At 40.4% G+C, this 13,252-nt stretch overlaps 5 protein-coding genes across 5 annotated transcripts; 3 read left to right on the forward strand and 2 right to left on the reverse strand.

Annotated features, from left to right (window-relative positions):
• Window positions 1-1,494, reverse strand: EAF02_004851 (uncharacterized protein; the record flags this gene model as incomplete). Its single annotated transcript, XM_038900899.1, has 1 exon — window positions 1-1,494. One exon carries the CDS (start codon window positions 1,492-1,494, stop codon window positions 1-3), a length of 1,494 nt encoding a protein of 497 aa, XP_038759411.1.
• Window positions 1,495-2,478: 984 nt separating this feature from the next.
• Window positions 2,479-3,160, forward strand: EAF02_004852 (uncharacterized protein; the record flags this gene model as incomplete). The annotated part of the gene is made up of 2 exons (XM_038900900.1): window positions 2,479-2,781; window positions 2,876-3,160. 2 exons carry the CDS (start codon window positions 2,479-2,481, stop codon window positions 3,158-3,160), a joined length of 588 nt encoding a protein of 195 aa, XP_038759412.1.
• Window positions 3,161-3,272: 112 nt separating this feature from the next.
• EAF02_004853 (uncharacterized protein) lies at window positions 3,273-3,711 on the forward strand (the record flags this gene model as incomplete). The annotated part of the gene is made up of 2 exons (XM_038900901.1): window positions 3,273-3,366; window positions 3,470-3,711. The coding sequence occupies 2 exons, from the start codon at window positions 3,273-3,275 to the stop codon at window positions 3,709-3,711; spliced, it is 336 nt and encodes a 111-aa protein (XP_038759413.1).
• A 794-nt stretch (window positions 3,712-4,505) lies between these two features.
• EAF02_004854 (uncharacterized protein) lies at window positions 4,506-5,210 on the forward strand (the record flags this gene model as incomplete). The annotated part of the gene is made up of 3 exons (XM_038900902.1): window positions 4,506-4,727; window positions 4,801-4,887; window positions 4,917-5,210. 3 exons carry the CDS (start codon window positions 4,506-4,508, stop codon window positions 5,208-5,210), a joined length of 603 nt encoding a protein of 200 aa, XP_038759414.1.
• Window positions 5,211-9,481: 4,271 nt separating this feature from the next.
• On the reverse strand, window positions 9,482-10,838 carry EAF02_004855 (uncharacterized protein; the record flags this gene model as incomplete). Its single annotated transcript, XM_038900903.1, has 2 exons — window positions 9,482-10,253; window positions 10,321-10,838. 2 exons carry the CDS (start codon window positions 10,836-10,838, stop codon window positions 9,482-9,484), a joined length of 1,290 nt encoding a protein of 429 aa, XP_038759415.1.
• Window positions 10,839-13,252: the final 2,414 nt, after the last annotated feature.

Consider the following 13,252-nt stretch of genomic DNA (forward strand, 5'->3'; position numbering starts at 1 on the left):
TCACTTTTGCCAATCAACTGACACTGGTTCTTCATTATCTACCGCGTGCCATATCCCTTCTCTTTTATATCCGACCAATCCTCCTCCTCCTGGCACAAATTTGGCGATAGACTCTCTAATCCTGCATTTTTCCGGTATCTGCTCCGCCTTTTCTATAACACAATCACCAAGATTTTGACTTGTGCCCTTTTTCTTCATTTCTTCAATCGCGGCTCCTTCTTCAATCTCCATCATTTTCTTGGCAATTTTAGTGTATATCATACTATCTATGATTCCTTCCTTTCGATTACAATTTTCAAGAACGCGCAAAGCTCGACGACGCATTAATGGATCTCGACATCTAGTGGAAACTAAATAGATAGGAGTAAGGAAGCCGCGATGGTAGTGAAATGTTGGAGGTGTTCCTCCCTGGTTAGGACTAATCATGTATTTATTTGGAGAGGTCATCTCGGCATAATCAAGTATCATTTGATATTGAGGGAGGTAAGAATCCCAAGCTATTTCACCTATCGCTATATCGATGTTGAGGAGAATTGAAACTATCGTACGACTCATTTGTAACAAGAGAACTGCTGGATGGAATGGTGGAAAGTCGGAAGCATCGAACGCCGCGCACCAAGATGAAAATCCGTATCGCATATTTGCTCCATGAATTGGCGGAGTCTGACATGTAGAAAAATCGATATGTTTTCGTAACGGATCCAATGGATCTAACCATCTTGAAAGGCCATCATATCTGTGGTAACGCTGAATCACCGGAGGAGGAGGTATACGATGTTTATTGGCTTCTCCCAATTGTTCCATCATATTCCATAGATAAGAAAGGTATAAATCGAATGCGTTCTGTGCTTCCTCTACTGTCGTAAAGGTATGAGGTATATTAAGAGTGGGCAGTTGAAGCAGGCGTGTAGTATTGGCCGCGGTAGCCGTTTGTCCGCATTCTGTAATTTGATTTTCTAACCGAGCAAACATAGGAAGAAAGACATCCTTTTGCAAAGAACCATCCTTGAGTCCCCCGAGTCTTTTATCTTCCTCGATAAGAATCTTTATACCACCAGCGATGTGTGTTAAAGAAGCCTCATAATTGTTCCTTAGATTATCAAAAGCGGAGAAAACTAGGCACATCATGAGAACGATATCAATATTCAAAGCTTTTGGATTGACTATTCTTTGGATAGCTTTCTGATAATGAATCAAGGCATAATTCGAATCCAATGCTTGAACATCTCTTGTATGCCCAAAATTCTCGTGGAGAGCCCCCAAGGCAACAACAGCATTAAAAATAGCCGATTCTGCATGAGCCGTTTGTAACAAAACAGAAGACCAAAGATCCGCTTCGAAAGGTCCCGTTAACTCTACTGCTGTTCGAAGCCGAAAGAAATCAAAGAATCTTTGCTCTCTTGGTGTGATACCGGGTAGGAGACTTAATGCGTCAACGGGCGAGGAAGCAGAATATACAACGAATTTGAGTGGTCGACTACTGGTAGCAGACATGGATGACGGAGGTGCATATCCCTCGCAAGTTCGTTTGGCCTTGAGACATCGTTGACATGTAGGCTTGCCTTCGTCACATTTCACCCGCCGCGCCCTAATACAAAATAAGCTTAATGAAAATAATTCTCCGGAGGGTTTCTGCCCAGAATACTACCTACTTGCATGTAATGCAACCCGATCGGACTTTACTACCACCGTATCGGAATCGTATAATACTGGAGCTCATTTTCTTTTTTCGCATACGGTTTACAAGACAATTACAAGACGTGGCGTTAGTAAACACTGTCAAGCCGTGTCGTTGTCGACAATACCCACCTTTTTGGACTGAGAACACCAATTATCGTTGATTGCTCAAGAAATGTTGACATAAATATGTCACCCCCACTTTTCACATAAAATTAAGGGTATAACGGGAACGGGGTTAGTGTGGCTAAAAGCGGTTAGTAGTCTACGAGAAAATCCCTGCCCCTTATCTTCGCTTCTTCTAGCTACTCGTCTGCTCATTCGAAATCGGTATGGTGCTTGTATTAAGGTCCAATACTCGGTCCGAGTATTTCACGTTATGTGAAGTCTTTAATGCATACACCGTTAACATTTTCAACCGCTTGATGTGAAATTTGAAAAAGGTATTGACCCAATCAGGTCAGCCGAGATCCCCATGCCATTCATTAGTATGAGGACTATCATCGGGCTGGCTCAGTTGTCCGCAACTAAGTCTTCATTCTGAGGAGAGAGTTGAATCAATTTGGTATCTTGGGTGAGATACTGAAAGATTGGTGTCTGTTGCATGTCGATGTATTATTCTGTTCATTATTGTATTCCTGTTACTTTCCCATCTCATCTTCCAAGGAACTTCTCAATTCCTCTCTCATAAACCTTCTCGATATTCTTACGTCTATACTTTGACTACCAAAATCATTGACTGGAGCCTGTATTAATGCTTTAGCAATCATTTCCTCTGTCCAAGCTTCCAACCCAAGGTTTATGAGAGCGCCATTTCATAGAAGACAAACACGAGTCACTGGGCCTGTGACTTATGACGAGGTTAGTGCTGCAATATTGTGGTCTCTTTTCTCTCACTGTACAATTAATGTTTTCCAAGGATTCTGGTTTGCAAACCTAATGATCGGAGTCTTAGAAATTAGAATATTAGTTGAAGTTCTCATTGACACTGGTTTCGCTGACCTAGTTTCTAACCCAGAATTACACAACACCATTTCAGCATTTGAGAACTTCGGGAAGACATTCGATGTGACCCATAGAGCTGTCACTAATAATACATTATCTGTAAGTTCAAGTGAAACTGAATTTTATCTCAATGATCCATTTAACCTAGAAATTATAGATTTCTCAACTCTCCTAAATAACCGGCTCCCTTTAGAACAACACAATTATCTTCCAATCCCTCAATATCTACAATCAAACTATTGGCATCATTCTATCTACCTCTAATACCACTTCCACTTCTATCTACCCGCACAATGGCATCGTCGAATTCAGGGACTCCTCGCTTAGTGGTATCAATTGCACAACTTATTTCTACATCGGAGTTTCGTCCCGAAGGGTCGCTTTAAACTCATTCTCTCCACAAACAGCATTTGTTCTTCGACTCTCAGCGCCTTCAATACCGATTTGGTCGACGAAAACGACTTCGAAAAAGTTCTGATTATTCGGGAATTAACTAATTTTGGTGGTCTCGCCATCAACAGCTGTATTTTCGCCAGCTTGCAGGATACTATTTTAGAATTCGACAGCGCGAGTCCGGAAATTTTATGCCCATGTCTGCTGAGGAAGCTCTTTTCAATCTCACCAACATCCCATCTGCACTTAATCCTTCCGCAGCCGGTGATATATCAATAGGCTATTACCATGGTTTATCTTCCCACACTATCCGGTTGAGTCTCCCATCGAAATTGAACCTCATAATTCTCTACGGCCTCTAAATCATCCACAACTTTTGATATCAGAATTTCAGCACTGTCTATTGGCCAGAAAGAAAGTAATTGTACATCTGCCATCTCGGGTCTTGATTTTGAGGCTCACCCTCTTCTCTGGGTCATTGAACAAGCTTTCTTTCAGCGAAAGTGTTTATATCATGATTTGGAGAATGGAGTTATGAGTTTTGCGGTGTTGGATGGAGAAGAAAGTAATTCGATGTTATGGATTCTTCACATGCCTATTTACGGCAGCAAACAACCATATATACATGCTGACTAGCCTATATTGGTACCAGAATCGTACCAAACTAACCAATGACACAGATCATGAGTACCAATGTTTAAAATTTCATGAAGGTGAAGAAACAGAAAAAGTTTAAAGATCAGCAGTCCCCTCATAGCTATTACCATCCTTTATGTCCCTAATCATGGTCTTACTAAAAATCGTAGAGACAACACTGCTTGTGTCACTACTATCGACGATAGTAGTTGCAATCTACAGGCTTTACTTCCATTCATTGAGACTCATTCCTGGTCCCAAACCTGCAGCGCTTACGTGGTGGTACGAATTCTATTTCGATGTCATAAAACTTGGGAAATACGTTTTTCATATCAAGAAACTACATGAAGAATACGGTATGTCAAATATACCGTCAAATATATCATGCTGCTACAGGCATAATCATTGCTAACTCTATCGAACTAGGTCCAATAATTCGCATTACTCCAGACGAGATTCACGTTAATAATGCTGGTTTACTTGATACAATATACTCACCCCATCACCCCGATGAGATAAATATGCTCGTAATTTAAAGCAGTTGCGAGTTCCTGGAAGCGTTGGTGCAACTGTATCTTTCGATGTTCATAAAAAGCGTCGTGAAGCTTTAGTTCCATTCTTTAGTATAAAAAAATGCTTTATACCTCGAGCCAATGATCACTGCAAAATTTCAACAGCTTTGTGATGTTATTTCTTCTTATACTGTTGACAAATCGCCGTTAAATCTTTTGGATATATTCTTTGCATTTTTTTAATGAGTTTAACTTCGATATTTCTCAAAACCTCAAATTATCATGTTAATCAGATGCAGTTTGGCTGAGAACTTCTTGTTTGCTCATGAAGTTAATAACTTTGCGAATGAGAAAGAAGCTGCGTCGCTTCGTCGTATACGTAACACTTATCAACTATTAAGAGGTGTGGATAGAAACAAACATATATCATGGATTCCCGACCTTCTCTTAAAACTCCCTAAATCTATGACCGAGCCAATTATTGCCACCTGGGCTAGTTTATATGTTTGCTTTACTTGCAGTAAGCTTTCTTCAAAGAAGGATTTTCAGACACGGTAGCTGATGACATATTACACAGAGAGTTCGTACTGAATTAGTCTCCATTATGGACGCAAAAGCCTCTGGAAATACCAATAAATCCTTAGGTCCGACACGAAAAGAGTTGGTATATGATTCTATCTTGGATAACACCAGTTTACCCGAATCCGAAAATCACTACTACGCCTTCAAAATGAAGGTACACTACTTGTCCTTGCGGGTACTGAATCTCCCGCAAAAACGCTCAGCATTGTGTTTTACCATCTCATTGCCAATCCCGCTATCCTCGCCAAACTTCGGAAAGATCTCAAATCACTTCCTGACAATGTAACGTGGACGCAACTCGAGCAACTGCCTTACCTATCTGCTACTATGGAGGAAGGAAAACATTTAGCTTTTGGTGTTACCACTCGTATTGCTAGAGACTCGCAGTCCGAGACCCGTTATTGAAATCCCCAATAATTATTACTCCGTCCAACCATGGTTTCAACAGGCCGTTCGTTTCATTCACTCACATCCCCTCTCAGCCCACAAAATTATTCAACCAGTAAAGACTCTTCAGTCCTTCAATATATAAGCGCTTCCATATCCTTCCCATCTTTTTTTATACAAAGAATTAATACACTCCAGCTTCCAGCAAATTTCATGTGGGATAGTCTAATTTCAAAACCTCTAAACTCAAACTTCACATTCGATTTCACAGATAGCCGACGAGATTTTGGAAAACCAGTTGCGAGATCTCCGAGGTCTCTATGTAGGAAACTTGGTGCAAAAGAAGATTGACAATAATCATGATAGCAACAACAGTGAATGAACAGATGGAGATGAGCAAGAGTACGACAATATTCATATATATCTAACTTCTGCGTCCATTTCTTTTCTTGCTACCACCATCATCTTCCAAACATCCCATCTGCAAATTCGTCACCACAAATCTACATAACCACAACTCTAGCCAGGTACGCATTTTTCTGCGTCCTGAAGCAGTGCAAACTATGTCTTTACGATATAAATTAGGAATGGCGTGGGCTTTTTATAGCCCATCATCAATACTTGTTTCTTCGTCCGCTACCTATGCCTTCTGTGTGAGAGAGCTTAGTTCTTTCCGTCTTCGGACTTTGTTCCAGATTGTATCAGTCTTTATTTTGTCTGTTTTGGCTCTTCTCCTTTTAGTATCAAGGACTCCTCGACGTGGAATATATAAATATGCTCTTCCGCATTGTCTTGCCTATTAAATATTTCAATTCAAAAACGAAGAAAAAGAAATGGTTCAAAGTTGAGAGAGACCACCATTTCCCCCTCACACTCAATCAATTCAGTTTGGTGAGTAAGAATTGAGAATTCATAAATTCAAAGATTTTGTTGCCTCTCGAGAAATGGATGGCGGAAAGTCAATCATAATGATTTTGACAACAGCGAAGATATTGAGGGACAATGATAACATACCTTATCTCTCCCATATTGTAGTATTCCTCTTGTTGATTTGGACACAAGGCTTCTTAGATGCAGCCTCATATTTGTACATGGCCATGGAAGAGTCACCACTCGTTCAGCCATAAGGCGGGATCATCTCCGTTTTAAGCCTTTTTCATTGGTGGATATATGAGAGATGAGTTGTAGAACTTGAATGACCTATCATTCATGTTTCTCATTCATTCAAAAGGGACACTCAAAGTTTAGCAAGCATATTCGGATTCGTCAAAACAGCTTACATTGATCCTCTAAATCGTTGCTTGCTTTGCCCTCGGTATATACCATCGCCTCCTACATATCCTACCACCGTTTCTTAAGCAGTAGAGCTATGGATATATAACCAACAAATAATCTCTTTTGTTTTCATTAAAGATATCGGCACAGCAGTTCTAAATCGAGTAAGGCTGGACTTCGAATCAAGTAAGATCAAGCGCAAACCTGGTTATGCGACGGGCTTCAGGGGCATGGGAAAATAGATTTGGGTGAGAAGATATACGGAAGTACATGAGGAAGATTTAGAAGGAGGGGAATGATAGCGATACTTAGAGATGGCAATAAAAATATCATCGGTAATGAAAAGACCAAGTAAAAAACAATAATACTTCCCTTCCATCTCTCTTACTTATTCACCCCACCAATCAGCCAAATTATCCTCCCCCAAGAGCCTTGACCATAAGTTAACCACCTAGCTCGCATGAATCACCATTCTAATTGCTCCACTACATCTACATAGATCTCCTAACGAGATCTATAAAGACAGTATAGAATGAAAGGCACAATCATGCCCCAGCATCTCATCCTTCTCGCCGCCTCTTCAGAACTCGCACTTACAAATTCACGCCAACTTTCTTCGGATAACAATTATATATCCACACTCGTGACTCCTCAATCTACAAGATACCTCTGCTGATGGCGTCATGTCAGTCATATAGCTTGCATGATTCACACCTATTACCTCACCATTCCCGCTTTCCCCCCTCCCTCAATAACCCCGTATATTTACATAAATAACTTCTCTCTCTATCATCCAATTTTCCCAAACAAAGAAAGAACGGGAGGTATTTATTGAGCAAATAGATTGTGCCCGGTGTATCCCCAACTAACAGGCAGAGCACCTCTCCATTCCATGAGACTTTCCTTAAAACCAATCTAATCCTCGCCAATTTCTAAAGGGGGAGAATTTTCCATCGAAAACAATGATAACAATAACAGAAATGATGAACTGATAATCAAAATGATACAATGGAAAGTACTTACTCACCAGAATATACACACCAGTAAGTGCACTATCACCGACAACACTCATCATCAACAACACTTACCAACAAAATCTCTATCACCAATATCAACACCAACAAATCTACTTCCTTCCTAGCCCCAATCTCAATCCTTAACCCACACACTCTCACCCAAATAACAACTTCCACTATCTACTATCCACTCCCCTCTATCTCATCCCAAGCTTTCATCTCAGCACCTCCATTTTTCAACACATTCACCAGTCTCACAATCCAGAAACTCTATCCCGCTGCACGTCACTTTCGTCGCCACTTGCCATCTACTCTCTCTAGCCACTCTTCTCGCCACCCCTAAACCACAGCTCGTTCATGCTTCACCTCCTGACTTCCTACTCCTTTCCCTCCGTAAGCGTATAAAAAGCATCCGCGAGAAACAACTCTACCCTACCTACCTTCCCTCCCTTCCCTGCACTGCACTGAAATACAATACAACGCAATGCAACGCACTATCCCATCCATCCATCTCCATCCACGCGCCCTCTGCAACCACAAATCCAAATCCAAACCCAAACCCAAACCCAAACCCAGATCCAAAAGCAAAAGCAAAACCCACAAGGAGTTCCGGAGATCCGCAGCCCATCCATCCATCCATCCAAAATAAGGAATTACTTCCCTTCCACTTTCTACCCCCCTCCATCCTCTATTCCTCAAACCCCTCCCAAATCAGAACTACCAACATTACCTAAATATCCGCAATTATCACATATATGCCCCCCCACCCCCCGACCTCAAAAATGCCCAAATAAATGAAATAAAACCAAAACCAAAACCAAAACCGAAAATATAAATATAAATAAAAATAGAAATAGAAATAGAAGCACAAAACATAAATATGAAATCAGGAATCAGGTACCAGAAATTTATTATCAAAAATCGAGAAATTTGGCAATAAAAGTCCTAGATACATACCTACCCATCTACCCACACATCCACCCACCAACCTACCCAAACCACAAGATCACCACCATCTCCGATACCCACCACCACTCCATCCTTCACTTCCTCATCTTCAAACTCTCCTCTCACAATGAGCACTCAGACACAGTAGACAAACAAACACATATTCCAAACAAAGTACAAGTACACACGCAAGTACACGTGTATATTTCAATTCAAGAAGTCACCCAAAACTCATCACAATCAACCATATGCATGCATATCAAAGACCAAGATCTAGGTAGGTGGAGAGATGTTTCATATTCTTCATTTATATATATATATGTGTGTGTGTGTGTGTGTGTACTCTAGTATATGTAGATGTGTATATATATAATACCCTAATATCTTATTTTCCATCCCAACTTAAATTTTCTCATTGTAAAGAAATTGATTTCATCCGGAGGAAATGTTTATATCCGTCGAAAATTCGTATTCGCCCATATTCATCTGAATCATACGATTTATGACCGAAAGTGTATGACCGGACCGCTCAACTCGATGTCACGATCATTTCACATCCTCCATTCCCAATTCCCCCTTCCCAACCTAATGATCTTATGACTACATGATCATATCATATCCCAAATCCATCCATCTCCAATCATCTCGGGTCATGAAATTTATTGTTTACAAAAAAAAAGGGAAAGAGAAGAGGCTGAAACATGACGCACTCCAAAAAAAACAAAAATCCACCATCCTAAACACCATCGCAGAAAAACCTGACTTTAAACAAATAATATCTCATGTAGAGAAAACGAGAGTACCTCCAAAATATCCTAATCCCCAGGACCGGTTTTGTTTTGTCTTTCCTTTTGTATTCGCATTTTCCAGTCCATTCATCCATCCATCTTTCAATCTCTTTTAACAATAAAAAATCGTACATCTCTCCCAACAGAAATCTCAAGTAGTAAGTAGAAAAATATTTGTACAATGGAATCAAAGATTCCTGATTCAACACTGGTAGAATCTTTCGTGTGCGTATAATCATAAAAAAAGGAAAAGATTGAGAGTCTAAAATCCATCAAGCATGCCATCTAATTCATCTAATTCGATGTTCTCCGGACTTCTCGTATCCCAATCTAATGTTTCAATCTTCGCTGGCGCCCAATTCGCTTGAGAAGTTTCCACAGTTGCATCCCATGATTTTTTCGATGCAAAAACAGGTTTCATAGCGGGGCTGTTCATAAAACCCGGCGTATTTAACAACGATGCATTTAAACCACCTCGGCTTTCTCCAAAAAATGGGTCAGATTCCACAGATTTCATCGGGGTATCTGAAATATTTGAAGGCATATCGTTCATATCAGATGGTTTCGCCAAAGATGATGATGGTGGCTCGCCGCTAAATCTTCGTTTTTGCATTCCACGAGCTGTTTGTGTGAATTCTTTCTCATCTTTCTCAAGACCAACCGATGCAGCACGATTGTTCCTCACGGGACGTTCGAAACGACCGGCAAAGGAACCAGTGGGAGTTGGTGGTGTGATTGAATCATCATCATCGTATTCCTCGGAAGATAAATCGACTTCAGGTGAATCATCACGATTTCGATCTGGTTCATCGGTCGAATCTGCGCTTGAAATAGATGGGGTGATAATCGAACGTTGAGCTAATTGTGCAGGATCAGGAAATGGTTGATGCGAGTAAGTAGTCAAATAAAAGTATGTTCTTCTTGGATGCACAGTTTCCAACTCTTTTCCCACTGGACATGGTGATGATACGGTCCATGGTCGTTTTAGATAGTTGGATAATCGAGAGGAAATGATTGCACATGGATTGGCAGATCTAGACTTTTTATTAGTTTCATAGTGTCGAGAGATAACGGGATGAATCGGAAAGATTGTGAACTTACTGTTCCACGATTTTAACGGTTGGAGACAAAATAGCAGCAAGTTCCTTGACCAAATGAGGTCTATTGCGAGTTTTTTGTAATTGAACAATAACTCCTTCAACAATTTCGTCCTTTACTTCCGTCAAGTCGATCTCTTCGATTTCTTCCTTCTCCTCGCCCCCGTTGACTGTGAATTTGCTTTCTTCGCCCTCTTCAATTTTGATTTCATCGTCTATTTTCTTCTCTTTCGGCTCATCTTTTATTCCCACATTGTGAATTTCAAATGAGCTATCATCGGCTGGTGGTGAAAGTGGCGGGGTACTTATGTCTTCTGGAATTGTATAATTCTTTCGTTTTGGTGGAGGCGACAGTGAGAAAGAACTTCGACGTGATCGTTTCTTCGAAAGTTGCTGTTCTGATGTCGACGTCGCTATGGAAGGCGGTGAAAGTCGAGCGGCCGCTTTCTCTGCGTGAGTTTGTGGTAAGTTTATACCGATCACTCCCCAATTCAATTGTCTTCCGCGAGTTTCATAGCCCATGATTAATGATTTATAAAATGAAGCAACGTTTAAAAGGTGATGGTGATTGTGATGACGAGAGAATTTAATGTGAAGAGTAAGACGATGAGAGAGAAATGTGAGGAATTGGTGTTGAATGTATGATTCTTGAGTCTTGAGTCTTGAGTCTTGAGTTGATCCTCTTTCTAGGAGTTGGTTGAATAGAGGAGGGTGGGAGGAACAAATTAGTTTTGCGACGCGGGAAATCTGACGGAGAAGGGGTCTAAGGTTTGTTGTTCCTGCAATATGATCTTCGTAACAACGGGTTAATTGATTATATCGTTTTTAATTGGGTACAAGGTCTTTCGGAATGCAGCAGATGGCGTGGATGGGTGATTTTTACACCAAGGGCAAGACTGGGGGATTCCAGGTTGGTATTAATTTTTTTGTTTTTTTGTTTTTTTAATTTTTTAATCTTTTTTTCTTTCTTTTCTCCTCTCGTCCACTTTTTGGAATTGAGGGCGGAATTGATTGGTGGCTGCTTGGGTATAGAGAAACGGGTCTCTTGATGGCGGCAAGGGAGGCGATTGGTATGGGCCAGGGGTTGATGAATCGTCTTATTATCGTACTCCCTCCGTATACCAGATAGATATTCTGTAAAAGGGAAGCTTGGTAGATTGGTAGGTAGGCTGAGGTAGCTCTAGGTGGATGGATAGAGAGATAGATAGATAGATAGATAGATAGATAGATAGATAGATAGATAGATAGATAGATAGATAGATAGATAGATAGATAGATAGATAGACAAATAGATAGATATGAATAGATCTTTGGTAAGAATTCAATCTTCTGATGAGACCTAATAAGTAAGTTGATGATGTATTGAGTATAGGTTTCTATGATAGAAAGCAGTTCTCCATATAGGACTTCAAATCGAATAATAAGAATCCGACTTGGTTGGTGTATCGTTACTTCACCAACGGGGATTTCTGATCGAAATTCAATAATGATATTCCCCTAATGGATAAATGGAAAAGTCCGAGTGTTGTTTCAAAATAGGAAGATTGTTGCTACTAATAGTAATGGTAGGTATTTATATGATAAATAAGGGATGTTTATAATAGATGTGTCAATGGATGTATCAATAGATGCATGTCCGAGTATCTATGGATGAGTTGTTCTGAATCTTAGAATAGATGAGAGATAAACTATGCATTCATTCCCTACAACACATGAGAGAGACGTAAGCGTTCTTTCCCCGGCGCTTTCCCGATTATGAAGACATCATCTTATCTAGTTATGATTTAGACAAGAGAATCTACTCAAGTACTTCGTAGACCAAAAGTAGAAAGTTTAGAGATCATCCATCGTCGTGTCTAACATAAACCTAGTTTGTAACACTTAATTCATATCTAAGGAGGCATTCAATGAATCAAATCCCAGACCATCAACTATTTATTTATCCAATCTAGGAAGTCTAGGGGGTCAGAGATGGCAAAATCGATATCATAATTGAAGATTCAAAGCTAATTCGTCAAACGAGGAGTAAATACTCGCCCTTTTCAACTACATTTAGAATCTTATAGTTACCTAGGTATTTGGACTCTGGAGATACCCCATCATTTGAGTTCAGAACTAACTCCCCCAAAAGAGGAGAGGCTTTCACTCACAACCGATAATCTTCTCAATGAAGTCAAAACTCAATTACCTTATCCCTCAAATCTCAAGTGTCAACATTTCGTACAAATACGGAATCACCGGTAGAACAGGATCGATGGTTGACAACTTCATCTGTTGGGAAAACCTGGGATAGAAAGATATGCCGAAAAGTTCCATCATTCATCAAGGATGACGCTTTCCTAAACGAATTTCTTACCGAATTTTTTCAATGCAGGGCCTGGTGGAGTGAGTGGAATTCTCGAAATAACCTCAATAAAGTGCAAAAGGAGAAGGTATGAGTGGCTGAAGTGTTGGGCCATATCCACATGAGTCGCGAATTCCATCCGACTCCATAGACTCATCTGTCGAGTGTCGATTCTGTCGATTCTGTCGAGTCTTATATATTATTTATGGAGACTTGGCTCGTGGCTAGGTGGTCAGTTTAGATGATGTTGGAGGGGCCAGAGAGGGGATTTTCCTTGAGAGAGAAAAGAGGGTCTGAAGAATTGCCCCGCAAGTTCAAACTTGAATGAGACTGGTCTTTTTAACTTTTGAGAGAGGGTGATCACTTAGGCTTCTTGCCGAAACTACTCGAGTAACTAAACGCAAAGACTAAGGACTAGCCAAAGGACTACGAAGTAAAGAGTAGGTAACCGTAAAGTCTTCTTTTTATTAATATGTAAGGGTCAGCGTTATGACATTAATGATATTACCGGTATTACCTAGGTATCTGAGTACGAGGTACTTCCGTGCAGACTGCAGTATCAATGTGAACCTTTCTTTTTTGGATTATCGCT

Source organism: Botrytis sinoallii, assembly GCF_014898435.1.
Source record: "Botrytis sinoallii strain Bc 23 chromosome Unknown BSIN_007, whole genome shotgun sequence".
NCBI lineage: Eukaryota > Fungi > Ascomycota > Leotiomycetes > Helotiales > Sclerotiniaceae > Botrytis > Botrytis sinoallii.